At 43.3% G+C, this 23,341-nt stretch overlaps 1 protein-coding gene across 3 annotated transcripts in view; it reads right to left on the reverse strand.

The window, feature by feature from the left end:
- DIAPH3 (diaphanous related formin 3) overlaps positions 1-23,341 on the reverse strand; it is a 581,492-nt gene that overhangs the window by 471,414 nt on the left and 86,737 nt on the right. For all 3 annotated transcript variants that reach the window (XM_067563206.1, XM_067563204.1, XM_067563205.1), the window contains one exon: positions 19,103-19,233. In XM_067563206.1, coding sequence (XP_067419307.1) covers positions 19,103-19,233 — 131 coding nt within the window. The remainder of the gene's footprint in view (positions 1-19,102; positions 19,234-23,341) is intronic.

The raw sequence follows: 23,341 nt of genomic DNA on the forward strand, positions 1-23,341 counted from the left end.
TGTTGACTGCAAGGGCTCTGCCCCACTCTGGGGAGTCGGGGAGGGCTCCTTGCGCAGAGATGCCGGTGCCGGAGTACTGTCGACGGCACGTGGCTGGGGCATCTCCGGACTCCCCGGGTGCCGGGTCGGCGGTGCGGAAGAGTCCCGGTGCGCTGTCTCCTTGCAGCGTTTCGGTGCCAGCCCCTTGGTGGATGATGTCGGTGCCGGTGGAGCGCTCAGTGCCGCAGATGACCTCGATGGTTCGGAGTCCAGACGGAGAGCGGACTACATCAAGATAGCCTTCAGCCGCGCCTCTCTCTCCTTCTGGGTCCGCGGTTTGAAGACTCTGCAGATCTTGCACTTGTCCCTGTGGTGCTGCATCGGAGACAGCGTGAGTGAGGATCATTCACAGGGACCGGCTTAGCACACTCAGTACAGGGCTTGAAACCGGTTGAGCCAGGCATGGCACAACGCGGAGAAAACCCCTGAGGGTTTCTGAACTATCTACTAACTGAAGTAATTTGTAAGACAAAAGCTACTAAGGGTCTGCGACTTGCAAAGCAAGAGGCAATGTTCCAGCAACCGTCAACGGGCGGAAAGAAGGAACTGGGGGCCGGTGGGGTAGGCAGTGCCCTATGTACCGCGACATGGGCGCGGGACTCCAGGAGGCGCCTGAGCCGACCCTACCGGGGCTGCTAAGGGCAAAAAAGTTCCGGGAAACTGTGCACGGAGCGCGCACACACCTATATGGGAATGGATCTGAGCAATCACTCGAAGAGAGAGCCTCCATTAAAAAATTATCCATATATTAGTGGGGATAATTATGTTACAGTATTAACATGTCATGTCCATGGCAATTAACTTTTGGTGTATACCTATGATTCAACATTTAAACGGAAATTCATACATTAATAAGTTTCCTTGAAGGTAAGGGAAAAACCATGAGAAGCTCTTATGAAGCTACAAAAGCAAGTTGTTCTTTTGTTCTTTTCATGATTTTCTTTGACTTCTTCCAGGAAGAGACTCCAATGCTCCCTAATCCATTTTTTCTTAGCTCAACCAGACAGCAAAGTTCTGTTCACTTAGATATGGAGAATTTAGCTAGGCAAGTGTATTTCATGGTGTGCTCTCTTTAATAGGTTGTATTTTTCTTAACCCAATTTCCTTATGTTGGACATTGACAATTCTTGCCAAAATATTGTATTCTAGAAAATATCTTACACCATGATTATCAACATTTGTGTCTGTCTTCCAAAAGTGTAACTGTGCAATCTGACTAATATCTGGCACGTGTGATTCAACAATATCTTGTGCATCTCAGTATTATATTAATAGCTCTTACCTCCAGAAAGCTTGTGCTTGTCTGATGTTTGAATGTGTCTATCTATCTGGATATAGCTCTATTGGGATATATTTATCTATCTATCGGGACTGTCGGACAGGCTAAAAGGTGTTAAAGGTAAGATATATAGCTGATTTTTGCTGCCAAAAAAAAAACAAAAAACACAAAGTTTTCCTTTTGTGTTTCTATTAGCAAAATGTGATTTGACAGTTTTTGGGACAATGGAAGATGGCTCTTTTCCGTTTTAATAAACATTGCTATAAAAGAAGCACATTTCCCTCCATGTGTCTACATGCTCAACATATATACTAATTAATAGATAGTATAAGAATAGGTAAATATGGTGTTCTTGCTCCTTCATTAAGAGAATACTATTACAAGGTGTGACACACTGCACCCCATGTACACCATTATGGTGTGATTGTGTATCATTCATCTTCACCCTTATTGTATAACTGTGTATTGTTTAATGCAAAGTAGGTCATGTAACGTGTTTTTGGAATGCTCATGACATGCTGAACATTATTGTTATAGTAGTATGTTTGTTGCAATGTCATAAGTCTGGTTATGAAGCTCTATGTAGTATTACCAAATGTGTGTCTCACGTTGCTTGAGGCAGATCCAGGCAATCACTAAAAGCAGAGAAGTAGTTCATGCCTTATTAAGGCATGAATAAAACCACCCAGCTCTTGCAGGAACAATGGACTAGCCTAAGCACCTAATAAGGTGATGCTCCTTGACTCCAGACATGCAGTAATACTGTTGGTCACCTCACCCTGAAGGGGATAGGTGAGGCCCCAGGTAGGGGCTCAGGAACATTTGAGAAGGAGGGACCATTTTGGCCTCTCTCTCTCTCGCAACCCAGCTACGAACAATATCCAGCCACTGAAGCATTGACTGCAGGGGAGACCCTGGTTGGAGGCAGATCAATCAGCCTGCAATGAGAACCATCTAAGACTGTAAGGTTGCTGAAAGTGCTACGCTTAGTTTAAAATGTGATTTGCTTTTATTTCATCCTGATCAAATCTGATTTATATTCTTCTGGTTTATAATCACTTAAAACCTTTCTGTACTTAACATATGTATTTGTTTTATCTAAAGCAGTGCATGTGGTTTGGGTGTGTGTAGAGCATATCAATTTCTTTGATAACTGACAAACATATGAGCATGCAGAGTCCAGTGGGCAGCACTGACCTCTGTAAAATGGCAGTTCCTAAGGGTGTTTTAAGTTATCATTCTATTGCATAATCCCACGACTGGCTGGCCAGAAGCACTCACTAAGCTAAGAGCTGCTGGCTTGCAAGAGGCTGTGTGTGGGCTGACCCAGGAGTGGGGTGTTCACACAGCAGGAGCAAATGAAGAAGGAAGGGGAGAAATTTTCCTAGCAAGAAGGCTATTTTTGCCATTGGACAGTGCCTGGTTGTCTAGGATTAACGGTAAGAGAAACAAGACCCTCAGACTTCGTTCCACTTTGGCCACTGGCAAACTGAACAGGACAACAACCCAAATATTTCCCAGCATTTTTCCCCTCCATCAGCATAAACTCACTCTTGCTGGACTGAATCTCAGCCAGCTGTTCTTCATGTAAGTGTTGATTTCCTGAAATAATGTTGACATCCTTCTGATGACACTGTTCGAAGTGTACAGAATAAAATAACCAAGCGTCATCAGCATATTGAAGAGATGCAGCCCATTTTGTGTCACCATTCCTTTAAGAGGAAGGGGGACAGGATGGAATCCCTGGGGGAATTTGCAAATGAGGGCCCATAAGGAGGAGTAATTAACCATCACCATGCTCTGATTCCACTTGGAGAAGAATGAATGGAACCATTGTGGTACTATATCATCTACATCAGCTTTGTAATATATGCAGGTTAACCACACCTTGTGGTCAACCATGCCTAAAACAAAGAATGCAGCATGAGCCCTAAGATAGGTCCTCTATCTGTTGCCATGAGAAAGAAGCCTTTTAGCAGCTCTAGGGTTAACTCTACTGTGCCCTGACCTGAATCACTTCAGCCAAAGTGTCCCTCTAGTCTTTACAAACTACTCAATGATAGCTCAATTAAACTTACCAGTTTTGATTAAGAAAGAAATGAGTACCTCAGTATTTGCAATATTTCACATCCTTCCTCTACACAGTACTTCTAAAATACTGCGGATTACTGAGCTAACAATTTTCAATTACAATGAATACATTTTCCAGAATGACCAGTGTAGATACAGGAATCTCCACAGCATCCACCTCTGAAATTCAACTAACAAATAAAATAATGTGTAAACATCCAGGACATAATATTACAAGATTTCCTAGTCACTGTCATATCCAATTGAAATTGTAACAACACACATAAGTAGATGCAAAGTATTTACCCAAACTGAAATTTAATCTGGACACACTGGATTAAAATCCCTGGTGAACAAATATGTCATTCTTTCAAACATGACAGGTTTCAAGTTTTCAAGGTAAGCTGCAAAAGCATACAATCTTCAATATAAAAAGAAAGTAAAATACTGCGAAGTCTACACCGAATCCACTTGTTCAGTTACATAAGGGCTTACTAGTATGGAATGACACCCCTAAAGCCTTACTGAGCAGAGCAGTGACTGCCAGATATAGAAATTAGATCTATTACTCTAGAGTTAACATGTAAAATGCTGAAACTCTCTCCAGGATAAGCTAAATTGGATCCAAATTGCAATAATCCAGACTTGACACTGCTTCCTGACACCACCACTGAACAAATGGAAAATTTCTATAATCATTTGCCACATCTTGTGCAAGATCTATCATCTTTAAAGTGTATTAGGTATAAACAAAGTGGGAGTAATGATTGTCAGAGGCTCTCAATCTTCCAATTATATTTGCCTTTGCAAAATAATTTATTTATTTTCTTCCATAGCTCTCCAAAAACATAGAAGCTGAAATTATTCAGACTCTCTTCGCACTGAGGCAGAGCACACAACAGAATGAATGCCTGAAAAGAATATATTGATGACCCAAAGATACCAAAAACCTGCATGAGGACTGGCTGTTCTGCCCAACTAATAGCAAACACACCATATTGAAGACCACTTTGAGCAGCAGAGAATGTATCCATAACACCTGAATTTAGTAAAGCAATGCACCACTTAATCAGGATACACAGCTGCAGTACACAAACAAAAATACATAACCAATTTGAAGATGAACACAAAAAAAATCAATTATACCAAGCTATTCTTGAAATATGTTGACAAATTAACATGTAAATACCCTCAGAAGAAACTTAAAGATATACTGAATGCTGTAAATTAACGTCCTCATTAATTGTACTCCAAATTAAATACAAAAATGTTACCATAGAAGAACAGTAAGATTGCAAAATCAAGTGCTCAGAAGTTAGGAAATGCCAGAAATAAGGTTGCCCATTAAACTTTAATTTGACCCCTTGTGCATATGCACAATACTATCTTGCTACACAATCACATGCCATTTTTCACACAAGACGCTGGCCTTTAGTGCACAGAATGGATGATACCCAGTGAACAACTAGCTATACAATATAACTTTTGATTCTCATCCTTCAACATCTGGTCCCATGCTGTATTTGGTGCACACCTTCCAAACTCAACACTGAACACAGAATTTATCATTTTTTCCTGGGCTATTCTATTCTGTTTGTTGTAACCCTTGAGTACTTCACAAACAGAGCGAAACAGTTTGTTAGCTTACATTAAATGCGTTTCTTCAAGATTTGTTTTCCTCAAAGATTCCACTCGAGGCACATGTACCCCATGCATGCAAGGTCAGATTCTTTTGAACAGCCGTGTCCATTGGGCCCGTGTCCATGCAACCTCTCACTTCCTGTAACAGATGGCATAAAGGATGGGCAGCCACCATACCGTAACCAGTGTAACTGGAATCATAGGCTCCATATTTCTAGGACTGTTATTGACGGGACACAACGATAAAATGTGGGAAGTTGGACTGGAAGTAACTCAGGCACATGGACAGAGTGGTGCACTAGGTTTAATAAAGCTCCTCTTGTTCAGCTGAATCTGTATTCAGTGACACTCTTCTCTAATGAAACACTGTGGCAGCATCAAACTTCTGAATTCTCTCAAGTGGAGCAGCTGGCAACGTGAGTCATGAAACTCTGTCAGAAGCTACCCAGAGTCCTGGATTTTGCACATACAAACTTAGCCCAGTGGTGGATGCAGAGGAAGGAGGCATGTGAGCTGTACCCAGACCTGGCCATGCAGGAGGACAGCAGTAGTAAAGTAAAATAATTTTACCTTTTGAGATAAAGCAGAGAGGCCTGCACTCCTCTGAACCTCAAGACTGCCTCAATCCCCACAGTAGTCCTAAGAGCCCTGGCGACTTACTGTTCCTCAAAATAGAATGCAACTGTGGAGCAACAAATGTTTTTCATTATAGAGACATCTGAAGAAGAGAGGGCATAGACTTCTATGTTGCTGCTATGTGCAATTTTGGGCAATTGCCAGATTCCCTATTCAAGACAGGAGAGTCTGCAGCATTTGGAATCACAATTTGCAGGAGCAGTTGTTCCAGAAACTCAATCTCACATGAGGAATCTCACCATCATGGGGGCTAGAAAATGTTATAGACAAATACAGAAGGATGATTTACAAAAATCACTGCCAGGTGCACTTGTATCAAACTAAAACACAGACCTGATTGCTTCAGAGAAATTAAATAGCCCAGTTCACTGGAGTTGGGGTTGCTACTGGCAAATACTGATGTTGCATCATCCAGACATACAAAGCCAAAAGCAAGATTTTTTGTCTGGTCAAGGATTTCCTGCGTTCAAGGAAAGAGGTCTTTGTAGTAGAACAGATTATTTCTGTAGACATCAGTCAGCCAGCAAAGAGACTATCAAGTACACAAGGATGTCTGATCCAGGCAGAAAATGTGGTCTTTGTTCTGCAAGACAAGATCCAGTAGGACGATGGCTTGCCACACTGACTGGCTCATGAGGTCCAAGTACCAAAACTTTCTTTATCTCACTGCAGCTATCATGATGACCCAACCCTTCTTCCTGCCTCAGTTCCCTCAAGACCCTGGGTATCACAAATATCTGTGAAAAGACATGCGCCAGAACAGGAGATGACAGGATGAGTAAAAAGGAGCCTGGACTCCTGGCTCCTCTGGAGCAAAATCTAAAGCATTTGTTGTAGCGACATGTCAAACAGATCCACCCACAGGACTCCCCCATTTGCAAAAAACTCTTAGGACAGAGATCCTCCTGGTTCTTTGCTGAGGTGGTCTGGCAACGTGTTCTGGAGGTCTGGGAGTTGTAGAGCAATCAAAGTAGTCTGATGACAGACGCACCAATCCCGGAGATGCACAGCTTCCAGTCAGATGGGGAAGAGTCTGGGGCTCCCTCTCTCTCTTACTAGTTGGTATTGAATGTTTATCTAAAAGATATGCTTCAGCAATTATTATGGGGGGAATTCTATGGTCTGTTATACACAATACATCATACTGGATCACCACAATCATCCCTTGTGGCCTTGGAATCTATTATCTAATGCATTGCTGCGGTGTTGTTCATAAGCACTTGTATCACCAAACCCTGGATGAGAGAGGCAGGAAAGCTCTTCATGCCAGTAGGATAGCTCTGAGTACCAAAAGGCTTAGGTGTAGCCTTTTGGGGAGACCATTTCCCTTGAATCTTCAAGTGATCTGGGTGCAGGACCTGTCCCTTATATTGATACGAGTGCACCTGGCAGCAAAATCTGGTACACCGTCCACCTGAGTCCTTGCTAGTAGAGGCATTAAAAAGGGTACTCTCCTGCAAACCTTTCCTGAATCCATCCACCAATTTAATGACAACAAGACTTTGAGGGATTGTGATTACCCTTTCCATGCTGTGCCTGGTTCTGATCTCAACCCAACCTTGCAAGGGTCAAAGGTGAATTCAGCCATGCTGTGTGACATACATGCATACCAACAGGTGTCCCAAGAACCTGAGGCAGGTCCACACCGTTCTGCTGGAATGAATCTAGAGTTGGTTGATGAGATCAACCATATCCAAAATCTCTGTTGAAGAAGGCATTGCTGTTACTGACCCCAAGTCTAACCGCATCCTGATAAAACTCTATGCTTTGAATCAGGTTCAGGGTGGTTTTTTTTCCTGACTGACTCCCAGCACAGTCAAGAAATTTAGTGTCTTTTGAAGTGGATCAGTCACTTGTTGAGATGATTTATCCTCATACTAGCCAGTCATCAAATACCTAGCGTTTACACAGTGCTTTTCATCCACAGATCTCAAAGCACTTTAGAAAAAGAGTTCAGTATCAATATACACAATTGAGAGGTGCAGGAACTGATCCATTATGGGAAAATGACTTCACAAGTTGATCCTGGAGATCAGAAGCAAAGCCCGGAATAAAATTTAGTTCTCCTGAGGCGCAGTCTAGTGCTCTAGTCACTAAGCCACACTGACTTCCTAAGTAGGAATATACCTGGATTTGATGTCTTCTCAAATGAGCAGACAACACACCTAGAATGCTGGTAAACACACATGGGGTCCCGGAAAAACTGAAGGGTAGCACTCTACTGATAACATGAACTTCCCACCATGAACCTCAAGTATTTTCTGTGAGCATACATATTGAGATGTGAAAGTAGGAAATTTAAAGGTTAAGAGCCTTGAACCAGTCCAAGGGATCTAAGGATACGATTACAGAAACAAGGGAACCATACTGAATTTGAAGACATGGACTAAGGTGATGAGGTGATCAAGACAGAGGATGGGCTTCCAACCCCCTTTCTTCTTTGGGGATTAGGAAGGAGTGGGAATAAGATCCCTTGACCCGGAAGCTGGGGGAAATACCTCTTTCTCCTTTCCCCTGGGTGGATGAGGGAGTCTACCTCTTGCTTTAACAGTCTCTCATGAGATGGGCTCTCAAGAGGGATGGGAAGGGTGGGGAAGGGACCGTAACAGCTTGAAACTGGATGGGATATCTCTTGCTGATTGACCATCTTGAAGACCCGCAAGCCCGAAGTTATGTCTGTCAAAGTTTCCTGGAAAAAGGACAAGTGATTGCCAAAAGGAGAGTTGGAGAAAGGAGGCTCCAAACCCAGATTGGTTTCCACCAGAAGCCCCAGATTGTGGGGCAGTTGAGGAAAAAGCTACAGGGTTGCCTCCAGTGAAATTGGTGCCTCTTCCTTGGGAGCTCCAAAGACTGGTGCTGGGGATAGTACTGAGATTGTGGTCTGAATCTAGTACAGTTGCTGTTGTATCAGATGGTTTCTCTTTGGGGACCCAACAATCTTAAGGATGGCTTTAGAGCCTTAAGGTACATAGTACCTCATTCATACGGCTGTCAAAGGGTTCACTGCCCTGTGACGGAGTCCCATAGGAACTGTACTCTGAAACGACTCGGGATGCAGCGAGTCAGGACTCTAGTACTTCCAAGTCTGCCACCTTGGGTCTCCACACACCAATGCAGCTATTTCCTGACTCTGGCCTTGGAGGGTCCAGCAGCCCTGCTTCACCTGAACTCCCCTTGTGAGGCCCCGAGGAGTTCTTCAAGGCCCCAAAGGGACATGCACCCCAGCTTGCAGTCAGAAGCAATTCACAGTCAGTGTGGGCGTCAGAAGAATTTATTAGATCTCAGGATCACAGCATAGGAAAGCTTTGCTAGCAGCTTAATTAGGAGTTACAACAGCAACCACAAGAGGATCCCCAGAGCCCGCATCCTTGGGCTCTGCTGCCAGCAAACCTCCCCCACCACAGGGCACTGACTCTTCACTCCAGGCAACCGCCCTCCCGAGCCACCTGTTGCCACTCCCCACTGCTTTGTCTCCTTCTCTGGCAAGGTGGCCACTCTTCTTGGTCTCTACCTGCCACAACCTGTTGCAACTGGTTGGACCAGGGCAGGGGGTCTTGGCTAGGTCTACATATGTGTGGCTAGGGAAGGCCCATCCGCCCTCTAGTGGTCTCTGCAATGATCACCTATCCAGGTCCTATCACCAAAATACATGAGTAACATACGGGGAAACTGAGGCACACACCCAGCAACCCAGAGAAAACCCTAAGAATACCTCCACTTTGTCACATGCCCTCATACAGGAAGTCCTTAATAAGTCCTTAACATCTCATGGAATTCCAGTACTTGCAGCCAGGAAGACCTTCTCATTGCCACAGCAGTGGACCTCAATCTGGCTGTTTTGTCTCACACACTCAGCACTGCTTGTACCTGCTGTTCGGGCCACGAGCTACTTTAGCCAAGAGGGATTTCAGTAACTCATGTTAGTCTTTCGGGAGTCTGTCCTATAACCAAAAATGCTATTCGGAGAGCAATGCCTGATTATTTATCACTCTCATCTGAAGCGTTTCAGGAGTATACGCCTTCCTCCTGAAGAGATGTAATTTCTGTGTGTCTTATGCTCAAGGGGAAGACTTGGCCTGACCTTGCTGCTTCAACTTATCAGAAGCCGTCTGAACTACACCAGCCAGGCTAGAATGTTAACAGAAGTATTCCACCTTTTTAGCAGGCAGCTGATATCTCCTGTCTGTTCTTTTCCATGGCACTGCGACAGACGCTGGTGTATGCCAGATCAATTTGACTGGCCCAAATAGTTCCCTCATCAATGAGCATGGCTAGTCATTCAATTGAGGGAGGTTGCAGGACATCCAGAAGCTTCTGTCCAGGGAATAGCCAGCATCTCCAGGGAATAGCCCTCCAGGGAATAGGCAGCATCTCCATCAGTCTTTTCAACAAGTCCTGTAAGACCTGTAGATGCCCAGCACTGGCATAGAGTTGGTTTACCAGCAGAACTGAAGTCTCCAATGGTCCTGAAGGGTGGTCGATGCTGAGGATCTCAGTGCAGACACACTTAACACTGTGACTCCTGGAGCTGGCAGGGATTGTGCTGACGTGGCTCAGTACTGACATGTTCAGTGCAAAGGATGAAGTCATTCTCTTTGTGCTGGGGGCAATGGGGTCCTTAGCCCATAGGAGACTGTGCTAGATGGATTTCAGTACTGATGCCGACTTTGATTTTGGGACTCCACCTGAAGGACTTTGAGAGGCATGAGTTTAGAGAGCTTTTGTCCTCATTCCAGGGAGGAGGATCCATGATATATCTGCTCTAGCCCTGGGAGCAGTGCTCTTTGTAGTAACTGAGTGCATCACTCAAGACTTATACGATGCAGCATGAGAACTCAGAAGGGCACCTCAGCTCACTGGAGCACTGACTTCATAAGACTGTCCTGATACAAGAAAACCCTTAGAGAAGCTTCAGGTATCTGACAAGGCTTGCATGGATCTTTGCAAGAGGAAGAGCTTCAACTTTGCCTACCTTGCCCTCTGGGTCCTTTTGAAAACGGACTCACAGGTGAAGCAGTTTGACAGGACAAGGCTCTCATCAAGACACAAAAGACATCAGAAATGGCCATTGACAGGCATAGCACTGCTTTAGGATAGGCAGCTCTTAAAGCCTAGTAACAGGATCAGCTATTTTGGGCAGTTGTACAGGAGATAAGGCCCTTGTACTGGGTCAGCAATGGGTGTCCCAGACTTCTCCCACTTGAGATGATGAACAACAGGTAGCAGAAGATGTTATCCAGCTTCAAAAGTGGGAAAAGACAATATGCCAGCCAATTTCACAGCTATTTACTAGACAGAAGAGGAATTCAGAGACACTAGAATGCTGGATTATAGTCCAAGTTCTAGAAGTAAGCATACACTAGAGGTTTTAGATTCTTTCTACCCCAGGCCACCCCCTCTGCCTCCAAAAGACTCCCCAATCTGTCAATTAATAACCGCAAATCCCAAAGCTTCTCTGCCCCATGCCCTTGTATTCAACCAGTTATGATTATTTTAGAAAACACCATGAGCAAAATAATACACATTTTGCTAAACTCATTCTTTGAAATAGCTAAACCATTTCTGCTGAAACTTTAAAAAAAAATCTGCTTGAGGAAGACACCATGCCAAAATTCAGCCATTCCAGCTGAAATTTTCCATGCTGCGTTACAAGCAATTAAAAACAGAGTCTTATAAATGGAAAGCCTTAGCAAACCTTAACTATAGGTATTGCTATCAGTTCCACATATAATTTTAAATATGCTTTGGTTTATTAACAAAATTAAACAAAATCTCAATTTGTACTAGTCTGGTTGTTACTACTCAATAGTAGAAGATCATAAGCCTTTCATGTTTTTGTTTAAAAGTGTAGTAACGTTGAACATACTTTGCATTAGTGAAAGGAATTATCTGAGTGCACAGGAATGTGACACCTGTAGAGATTCCTGGAACCATGAACACTGATTTTACATTGAACTCAAAAATCTATTGACATTAGCTTGTTATTTACCAAGAAAGTTAGTGGGGGGGGGGGGGGGAGAGGAGGGAGACAGACTACTGTTTTTAGATCCTTCACTAATTAAAATAGCTAAAAACAAAGGCAAGACTGAAGCAAGACCTTGATTTTTACTGTATTGTACTTGTTTTATTCACAACACATGAATTTCTCTAGAATTAGGGATTTTTAATAATCTCTCCATCACTACTTTGTTAAATTGATCTGTTATCCATCAGCTTGTCAAAAACAACGTATGTAGTTTGCAACCACAAAACATTAAAAGTATTATTCACCATACATGCTGACAAACCAGTTTTCTAATAAATATTCAGCATGGGTCCTATGAAGCTCAAGAGGGAATGACTGTAGACTATATTTGATTTCACAAAGATAAGCAAAACCAATTTTACTATTCTAGAACTATTCACGTCAAGCTGAAAGCTGTACAGTTTTGATCTGTAGGTACAATAAGACAACTTGAAAATCTATTAATGTATATTTATTGCAACGCTATATTGATACCACCTGCTTGAATGTTACGCAAAGTTAGCTGCAAATCAAGAGTAACTACATGATTTCATGTAGCTTAGGACATAAAATGCATTAGGCTTATACAAGACTACAGACTGTGTCTTATAGAGTTTCTCCCTGAAAAAAAGCCATTCTTCCCCCCCTACTTCTCACTGCAAGTCTTTAAAACCTGACCTCTTTCTTTTCCGAAACTAAAATGCTTCTTCAATGCCTTGGCATTCTCTTACCTCCATTAATACATTTACTTCCTCAGTAGTTGCTCCAATTACCCAAGTCCAGTCTATTGAAGCTAACCATTATCACTTTCAAATTTTGCTCAGATCAAATTAATCCTTCCTTCAAATGCCTTCACCAAATTCCTCTTACATTCTATATCAACTTAAAGCTTCACATCTTCGTTTTTTAGACTTAATCTCGTCTGTCACTTCCCATAACCAGCCCTCCACACACCCCTGCACTGCCACTGTATTCCCCTTACCTTACCCTTCATTTCCATCATTCTATATTGTCCCACTTACATAAAACATTGTTCCTAATCCATATATTCACTCATCTCAAATTCCTCCTCAAAATTTCCTTCGCCCGCAAAATAAACAAATGCTAACCCACATCAATAAAACGGAGGTCCTCTATCCATATTAAAAACAGAACAGAGTGGAGAAAAAACAGTAATTGTTCTTCGAAACATGTTGCTCATGCCCATTCCATATTAGGTGTGTGCGCACCACATGCACTGGTGCTGGAGATTTTTTCCCTCTTTGGTATCCAGAGGACGTGCTCTAGTGCCCTCTGGGATCACATGCATATGTGCTGGTATGTGGGGCACTGCCAGCCCCCTGCCCCCTCATTTCGTTCTTGCCAGAAATTCCAACAAAAGGGTAGGAGGATGGGTCATGGAATGGACATGAGCAATACATCTCAGGAACAACAGTTATGAAAGGTTATTAAACATTTTTTCCTCTTTGAGTGCTTACTAATGTCCATTCCATGTTAGGGCACTCACAAGCAGCGCCCTTGGAAATGATCTAGGAGTTCAAATATGTGCTGATTGCACCCCGGTTCTGCCCAAGCTAGTATCATCACAGGCCTGTTGAGTGATGGCATAGTGGGATGCGAAGGTAGGAATCAATAACCAAGTCATAGTCCTACAGATGCCCTGGACTGGTAACTGTGTTAAGAACGCTGCTGGTGAACCTTGACCGACGAGAGAGCCAAACCTTGATGTTTCCGGTGAAGCAGATAGTCCAGGATAGATTGCAGGGAAGACTGAGATGGAGACAGGCTCCGTTCAGAAGCCCAACACATAAAACGCTTCCACTTAGCCAGATAGGTAGCCCTGGTGCACGATTTCCTACTACCTAACAAGTCCTGTTGTACCTGCTCAGAGTAGGCGCGCTCCTTGCGGTTTAGTCATGCAGCAGCCACACACTCAGGTGCAAGGATGAAAGTTTCAGGTGGAGCATCCACCCGTGGTCCTGCGAGATCAAGTCAGGATTGAGCAGGCTGCCCCTCCTAAGTCTAATAGCACACCGAACCAGTGTTAGCAAGGCCATGCCGGGGCGATTAAGATGAGAGAGACAAGGCGAGAGTTCATTTTTAAGAGGACTTTATGGACCAAGGAGATTGGTGGAAAGGCATACAGGACATTCTCTGCTCATGATAGAAAGAAGGCATCTGAGAGAGAGCCCTTGCTGAGCTGGTGTGTGTGTTGAACAGAACCAATGGCATTTCCTGTTCTAGCTGCTGGTGAAAACTGCTCCACGTGGGCAATTCCCTGCCTCTAGAAAGTGACCCTGGTGACCTCTTAGTGAAGAAACCTCTTGTGGCAAGAAGAAAAGGAACTTCTGAGGTGATCCACCAACATGTTCTGCTCCGCAGGAGATGTGCAGCTTCTAGGACAATGTCATGTTTCATACAAAAGCCCCATGGCTGGAGAGCTTCCTGACATAGAAAAGAGGAACATGCTCCCCCTTGCTTGTTAACATAGAACATGGAGGCCATACTGCCTGTGAAGACCGTACAACCTTGTCTGAAAGCTGGAGAAGGAACACTTCGCAGGTCAAGAGTACTTCCCTCAGTTCCCTATCATTTATGTGTAAGGACGCTTCCCCCTGGGACCAGAGATCTGGAGTTTTCAGTCTGCCAAGGTGGGCTCCGCATCCCAGATCTCATGCAGCCGACACCAAAATCTCAGTCGGTTGTTGGGCCACGAAGGGTACCCATTTCTGTCACAGAACGTGGGTCTGACCACCAGTTTAGAGAGTCAAGATTCATGATGAAATCTTGAGGACTGTGTCCAAACAGCATCTGCTCAGGAAGTAAGACATACACCAGCCCAACTGCAGGTGTCTGAAGCTCAGCCTGATGTACTGCACTGTGTAGGTACAAGTTGCCATGTGCCCCAACAGTTTGAGCCATACCCACGCAATTAACGGGTGAACTATGACCCGTGCAATGAGATACAACATAGTCTGGACCTCATTTTCCGGGAAGTAGACCTTGGCCTGGGTGGAGTCAAGCACTGCCCCAATATACTTTATTCTCTGCACCAAGACCAAAGCCGATTTCTGTTTGTTTATCAACAGACCCAGAACTCCAAATATGGCTCAACCTATGTCGATGCTGTGCTGGACCTGTGTTCTTGAGTGGCCTTTGATAAATCAATTATCAAGTTACAGATAAACCTGAACTCCCTAATGTCTGAGGTAAGCCACAACTACCACCATACACTTCGGGAATACCCTTGGCGCTGCTCAGAGGCCGAAGGGAAGTGCAGTAACCTGGTAGTGGCTCACCACACATCTGAAGAATCTCCTGTGTCCACGAAGAGTGGAAATAGACATCCTTTAACTTGAGGGCAGCATACCAATCTGCTGGATGCAGGAAGGGGATGATGGAAACCAGGAAGACCATGTGGAATCTCAACTTCTTGAGATATTTGTTGAGGCAACGCAGTTCCAGGATGAGCTGTCAGCCCCCTTTGGCCTTCAGGATTAGAAAACAACAGGAGTAGAACCCCTTCCCTCTCAAATCTTGTGGAACTTCCTCTATTGCCTCCACCCACAGAAAGGCTTGTACCTGCTGGGTAAGAAGTTGCTTGTGAAAAGGGTCCCTTAAGAGAGACAGAGATGGGTGGTGGGAGTGAGAGAGAGAGAAAAACTGAGGAGTGTCTGACAGATATGGTACTGAGTATCCATTGATCTGATGTTATGAAAGACCAGGTTGGGTGGAAGGGTGAAAGACCATCAAAAAACAAAATGGAAGATGGATCCAGAATTGCAGCTGGTAGATGGTCCTCAGGTGTACCTTCAAAAGGTCTCTCTGTTACCCAAATATTGCAGCCATGAGCAATGCCTCATATTGACAGGTGATGCCATTGTCCTGGCCACCGAACTGGCAGAGTCCAAGGCTTCCTGGACCAAGGCCCTGGCCACCGACTTGCCCTCCTCCAGGATGGCCGCAACCTCCTGCCTCGACTTTTAGGGTAGGGAGTCACTGAATTTGGCCATGGACACCCAAATGTTGAAGTCGTATCTCCCCAGCAAAGCTTGCTCATAGACTTTAAGAAGGGACCATTATGATTATCTAGTGTAACCTTCTACACAACACAGGCCACAGAACCTCACCCACCCATTCCAGTAAACAGACCCCTATTCATACTCCTACCCCCTGCTGTTTGGAGATATGAAGTTGAAGCTTGGCCATCAAATAAACCTTCCTCACAAACGAATCCAGCCTCCTAGCATATTTGTTTTTAGGAATGACTCACCACGCCTTGTCTTTTCCGTTTATTATTGTCAAAAACCACCAGTGACCCCAGTGGGGTTGGGAGTACATATAGCGAAATCCCTTGGCCGGGACATAATACTTTTTCTCTGCTCTCTTTGAAGTAGGGGGGCATAGAAGACAGGATTTACCAGAGAGCCTTACACAGTTTGAGTACCCCTTCATATATGGGCAAGGCCACCTTGGAGGTGGCCGCTGCAGCCAAGATATTAAATAGGGAGTCCATGGGTTGCTTAAGCTCCTCAGCCTCTCCAGATCCAAGTTGGTGGTAATCTGCTTAAGGAGCTCCTGGTGAGCCGTAAAGTCATCTGGTGGTAGCAGGTTGGATGGATCCACAACTACTTCATGCGGAGAAGAGAAGGCGGCTAGCAACAGGGAATGAGCAGGTTCTTCCTCCACTACCAGCGTGGCTTCCGCTGGGGCAACTGCCAGAGTATCGGTGCCACGATCAGAACCCAAATAAGAGTCCGGTGCTGGCCAGGATGAAGCTGCAGTCCGCCTCACCAACACCACCAAGAATGACCAGTGGGAATGTAGTCCCAAATACCAGAGGGAACCCCCAGGGGTTCTAGTACTGCCACTGCATTGACCACTGTTTCAGTGGTCAAGTGCCAGCAGCTTGTCCCACACCAAATTTTGGTGCATAGGCAGGTTGTCGATGTCCTTTTTGCAGGGGGATGGATTCTTTTTCGGATCTCTATGAGGATGCCTGCCTCAGGGACTATGGTGGGGCTGTTCCGCTTCTGCCTGTCATCTGTATTGAGGAGACCAGTGCAGGGGATCCAGGGACTGGTATGATGGCCCCATGGCCAGTTTCCTTCTGGATGGCACCGCAGTCACCAAAACTGTTGAAGGGGCCAGCAGACCTTCTCATCTCCCTTCTTCAGTAACCCTAGTAGTTAAGAGGTTTTGGGGAGATGGCACCAGGAAAGAGGGAGGTCTCTAGCCATCTGGAACGCTTCCAGGGTTGAGATAACTCTCACGTGCCAGGTGCCCTGATGGCTCCCAGGAGCTTGGAGCCGCAGCAATGCTGCCACCTATATCAGTTCCAGAGCAGACAAGCAGCCCGGTATAGGTCTCACTTCTTCCCCTGCTCCCCCTTTGTCTCTTTTGGGTGTCAGGGAGCTCCCAGATATGGGCTTATTGCAGGTCACGCACCATTTGAAGCCCAGGGATCGGAGCATGCCCCGTCCCTGGGACAACGTCCCTGGCGGGCACCACTATCTACAGTAACTACTAATTCTAAACTACAGCTACACTATAACTAACTATATACACTAGAATACACTGAAAACCACTGGAGAAGACTAGCAACCATCACGGACGGTAAGAAAGAAATGAGAGGGCGGGGGGCCAGCAGCACCCCTTATACTGGCACATATGCACATGACCCCAGTGGACACTAGAGTCATCCCTATAGATACAATGGAGGGAAAATTTTCCAGTACCGGTGCACGTGGCATGCAGACGACACCTAACATGAAATGAATATGAGCAAGCACTCAAAGAAAAACAGAGTGTATTTTTAGATTGTCTGCTCACACTAGAAGTTCCATGTGTCTGTTTAAAAACTGTTTTACAGTTTAAGTAAACTTTTTGGTTAAATAAAGGAAATAAATATAAGACATTTTTTTTTTGAGATTGAAAATGTGAAGCAATGTTTATATCCAAAGAGCTTCCCTTTGTGTCCTTGGGGAAGGGTGTGACAGGAGTGGGTGCCACCTGCTCTGGGTCCCACTGCCTTGGTGCACCCCATCTGAGTGTGGGGTCCTTCAGAGAGAAGAAACATAAGGTTAGAACTGCAAAAACTGTCTAGAGAGGCCATCCAAAAGGTATGGGTATAGGAAGAATCAGGGCTGAACAGGGAAGATAAAAACAGCTAGCTGTTTCTTCCAGACATCAATTCTGAGTGAAGTTGGGACAAGGGAGGAAAAATTTTTCCCTGTCTTAACCAGGAAACCCAGCCTCCTGAAGGCTCAACTAGGCCCTCCTTTTGGCTGAAAAAGTGAAGGACTGTTTTATGTTACAGAACTTAAAAGGCCAGGTGGACATCTTGAGATAAATATCTCTGTATTACTGTAATATTATGGCGCACACACTTTGCAAGATGCCCCACTGGCTCAGGTTAGCACATAACAAATGGACAATACTTTGTGTCCTATTCAGCATTGTGAATCACCCCACATAATGTAAAATTATTCTTCTAATGGAGAAGAAAAGGTAGCAACATGACTATCGTGTGCTGTCATTTTACATAGTAAGTAAGCACCCATATATATCGATTGCGATGGTGCTTTTCTTTCCAAAGCTAGCTCTACAAAAAAGGAGAAGTAGTGAATATTCCTGCTGTTTATATCCCAGTAAAGTCATAATGGGACACCCCCATGAGCCAATATCAAAGTAGCACCCTAAGCCCATGCCTTCTATAATGAAGTGGAAGTACAAGCTATAAAATCAAAGTTCACTAGAACCCTTGATAGCCCAACTGAGCTGATATCAGTAATAACACTTGGCTTAGGCCAAGGTATAGTATAAAAATAGAGGTTGAAGGACTACTTTATCAACTGTAAATTTTTACCTACATAGTACTTTACCTTGAATGGTCACTTGGAATGTGTTATTACTTATGCTAAATAAACTTGTTCCAGCTTGTATTTAGCTATGACTGAGTACATTTCCCAGACCTGAACAAAAGCTCTGTGTATGCTCAAATACTTGTCTTTCACCAGCAGAAGTTGGTCCAACAACCTATTACCTCACCCACTTAGTCTTTCTAATATTCTTGGACCAACACAACTACAACACCACTGCCATATACCGATGTAGCATTCAGATGTAGCCAGAACTGACTGTTCTTTGGATATAAAAATTGCTTCAGATCTTGCTCATTATGCTTACCTTGTCGGAGGGAGGGGTAGGGGGGAATTTAATAGCCTACTTAAAAATTAGAGAACTTGAAAAAAAAATGTACAACCAGCTTTAAAACCAGAGCAAAAGGTATTAACATACATAAATTAATAAAACAGCATAGAAGTATGCTACTCCTTTTATTTAGAAGAGAATTTTTTATTATGAATTTATATGATAAAGGGTTTCAGAACATTGTTAACTTTGCAATATGCCCTAGCAGATGAAGTTATTACCTGACAGGGTTACTGGTCAAAGACACTCGTAGGGATTCTAAGCAAGTGACAAGTCTTTCATCTGTTATTCCAGATTTTAGTTCCAAGATAAATTCCTGTGGTGTAATCTGTCGGCTGCTCTTGAGGCTTCCCTGCAAGAGAAAAGTCACATGATTTTCTTTCTGGTACACAATTACTATATAATGATTACCAATACAGCTGCTATTTATGAGAAACAATAAACTTTATGAAGCAGCAGCAGGAATTAAAACATTTTAGGAACTGTACTATAGCATAGTCCTCAAATAGGAGTAAAATAAATTGAGGCAAGTGTTTGAAGTCTGCATCAAAGGTTGTTTCAGCATTTTCAGTACATTTTTTGACTGCAGATGAACAAAGCAAGAGTCAGAAAGCAACACCCGTCAATGGGATGAAGCCCAGTTATGTTAAATGTAGCATGATACTTAAATTTTAAATTAATGTCTTAACAGCAGAACAAAGGACATGACAAAAAATATCCAGAAGGTACCAAAAATACATAATTCAACTACAAAACGTACTGTATGAGGTGAAAAACTTCTTTAATGAAAATAAAAATGGTACTACTAAAACCAAAGGTAACTAGTCTAGTAACAACTAGTGCTAGCTATGGTAAGAAATGGAAAGATTTTACCAACCTTTATGCAAATTAACGTAAGTTAATAATTACCTCTATTAGCCAGGAAAATTTTCACTGACAACCAAACTTACTCTAAGTTAGTCACATGGCATTTTATGGCTACCTGTCACTGAGCAGAAAAACAGCAGTCCTTTTGATTACCCCCATTGATATCAGAAAATTAAAGTATGATAGGTAAAACAGTAGTTCTCATGAAATAAGTTGAAGTTAATTTGTGAAAATATTCATTTTTCATGTATGCCACTTTTTGAGCCAATTTATTATTTTTCTTTACAGATCGTCTCAAGAAGTTGCAAGGTACTGAGAAAAGTGACTGGAACAAAACAAATGTTAAAATTGCCATTTTTATGTCTAATTCACTAAAGCTTACCTGTATAAAATCAGAGAAAATCTAATCATTATACAAATTATTTTCAAAGACCAGGGTCCAGAAAGACACTATCACGGGCAATACTGAAGATATATTTTGTTCACCAACCCTGGTATATCAACTGACTGTATTTTAAATACAACTTAAAGGTGCAGGAACAAACTATCTGGTGTGCAGAAAGAATAGCAAATGTGGCAGGCGACCTTGGCTTAACGGAGAAATCTTTGGTGACCTTAAACAAAAAAGGAAGCTTAAAAGAAGTGGAAGCTTGGACAGGTGACTAGGGAGGAGTATACAAATATTGCTCGAGCATGCCGGGGTGAAATCACAAAGGCCAAAGCATTATTGGAGTGGTAGCTAGCAAGGGATGTGAAGGGTAACAAGAGGGTTTCTACAGGTATATAGAAGCTGGTCAGGGAAATTGGGGATCCCTTACTGAAGGGAGGAGGCAACCTAGTGACAGATGATGTGGAAAAAGCTGAAGTACTCAATGCTTTTTTGCTTCTGTCTTCACAAACAAGGTCAGATCCCAGCTACCGTACTGGACTTCACAGTATGGGAAGGAGGTGAGCAGCCTTCAGTGGTGAAAGAACAGAATCAGGACTATTTACAAAAGTTGGACATGCACAAGTCCAGGAGACCAGATGAAGTGCATCCGAGGGTGCAGAGGGAGTTCGCTGCTGTGATTGCAGAGTCATTGGCCAATATCTTTGAAAACTTGTGGCGATCAGGGGAGATCCTGGACAATTGGAAAAAGGCAAATATAGTGCCGATTTTTTAAAAAGGGAAGGAGGAGGACCCAAGGAAGTACAGACCAGTCAACCTCATCTCAGTCCCCGGAAAAATAATGGAGCAGGCCCTCAAGGAATCCATTCTGAAGCACTTGGAGGCGAGAAAGATGATCAGGAACAGTCGGCATGGATTCACCAAGGGCAAGTCATACCTGACCAACCTGATTGCCTTCTATGATGAGATGCCTAGCTCCATTGACGTGGGGAAAGCCATGGACATGATATACCTTGACTTTAGCAAAGATTTTGATACAACTTCCCACAGTATTCTTGCCAGGAAATTAAATTAGTATGGGTTGGATGAATGGACTATAAGGCTCTACGAGTAGTGATCAATGGCTCCATGTCTAGCTGGCAGCTGGTCACAAGCGGAGTGCCCCAGGGGTCGGTCCTGGGGCTGGTTTTGTTCAACACCTTCATCAATGATCTGGAGGATGGGGTAGATTACACGCTCAGCAAGTTTGCAGATGACTCTAAGCTGGGGGGAGTGATAGATACCCTGGAAGATAGGGATAGGATACAGAGTGACCAAGGAAATTGGAGGATTGGACTAAAAGAAATCTGATGAGGTTCAACAAAGACAAGTGCAAGGTCCTGCACTTAGGATAGAAGAATCCCACACACTGACTGGGGACTGACTGGCTAGGCAGCACTTCTGCAGAGAAGAATCTTCAGGTTACAGTGGACATGCAGCTGCATATGAGTCAATAACGCACTGTCATTGCGAAGAAGGCTAAAGCATATTGGGATCGAGGGAAGTGATAATTCTCGTATATTTGGCGCTGGTGAGGCCACATCTGGAGTAGTGTGTACAGTTTGGGCCCCCCTTCAGAAAGGATATGGGCAAATTGGAGAGAGTCTAGCAGAGATCAACAAAAATTATTAAGGGACCTAACACTACAACTTATGAGGAGAGGCTGAAGGAACTAGGCTTGTTTAGTCTGCAGGAGAGGAGGGAAGGGAGGGGATTTGATAGCAGCCTTCAACTACCTGAAAGGGTTCCAAAGAAGATGGAGCTAGGCTGTTCCCAGTGGCGGCAGATGACAGAACAAGGAGCAATGGTCTCAAGTTGCAGTGGGGGAGGTTTAGGTTGGATATTAGGAAAATCTTTTTCATTAAGTGGGTGGTGAATCACTAGAATGGGCTACACAGGGTGACACCAGAATCTCTAGAGGTTTTTAAGCATCACTTCGACAAAGCCTTGGCTGGGATGGTTTAATTGAGTATGATCCTTGAGCAAGGGATTGGACTAAATGAGCTCCTGAGGTCCCTTCCAACCCCATCTATGATTCAGGGCTTGTCTACAAGTAGCCAGAACTATTTAATCTTATTAATCTATATGCTATAATTTCGTGCCCCCCCCCCCTTTTTTTTTTTTTTTTTTTTAAATTAAACCAAGCCTTGAAGAAATTTCCTGTAACATCTTCAAGTATTTAGGTGCCCTGTAAAGATACTGTCAATTCTATGACCACGTCTACACTATAAACTTTGGTCTATGCATATTACATCAGCAACACTTTTTTAAATTTTACCCTTTGGTAAAACTAGTTTTACTATGGTTAACGAAATTTTGCTGTGATATTAGATTTTATAGTCATTAGAAGTTCACTTAAGTGTTAATACCTTGCATCACTAATGTATTTACCTTTCCTTTTATATAAACTCATTTGCATACTCTAATTTGTATAATAATTTTTTCTTATTTCAGTTACTTCAATAATATTTTTTTATTTCAACGACAAGTTTAATTGTTGATTTTGAACATCCCCAAATGCATTAAAAGAACCCCTGCGACTAAAGAGTCGGAGTCACATTCTCTGAGGTAGTCTTATATAGCCTATATCAAAAATTTCTTCTTTAGAGTGTGGTTTTCCTGAACCAGTCACATGAGTAACAATCAGTTAAAAATTTATTTTTTTCTCCCAAGTAGCTACTTTGATTGGTTTACTTCAGTGATTTTTAGATAGTTACTTGGCCCTCATATGTGTATTTCCATCCTACACGTGTGCCACGAACAAGTAAAAAAACTAGTAAAAATGAATTACTTGCCATTTTATAGTATACTACAAAATATAAAGATTAAGAAACTGAATAAATCTTCGTTAAGCTATGTAATTACTTAAATAAATGTGTATAGATACAGTGTACCATCCTAGTTAGCCAAAACAAGTATTTTGCAAATCAACGTGTTTTAAAGGTTACTCCATCTTTCTTTAGGCAAATAACTGAAGAGTACAAATGCAAAACACGACTAAAACCAACAATTTATATCAGCTATTGAAATCAATCCACCCTTATTGGAACTATAGCCCCAAGCATTCTTCACTTCCTGCCACTTACCTATGATTAGTCTACACTCGCAGTGAAATTCGGCAACAGTGAAGAGGAGATAAGCAAGCTACGTAGACTTCCTAAATTCT

Source organism: Emydura macquarii, unplaced genomic scaffold (assembly GCF_026122565.2).
Source record: "Emydura macquarii macquarii isolate MOO-44397 ecotype Brisbane River unplaced genomic scaffold, CSIRO-AGI_Emac_v2 contig_2473, whole genome shotgun sequence".
NCBI lineage: Eukaryota > Metazoa > Chordata > Testudines > Chelidae > Emydura > Emydura macquarii.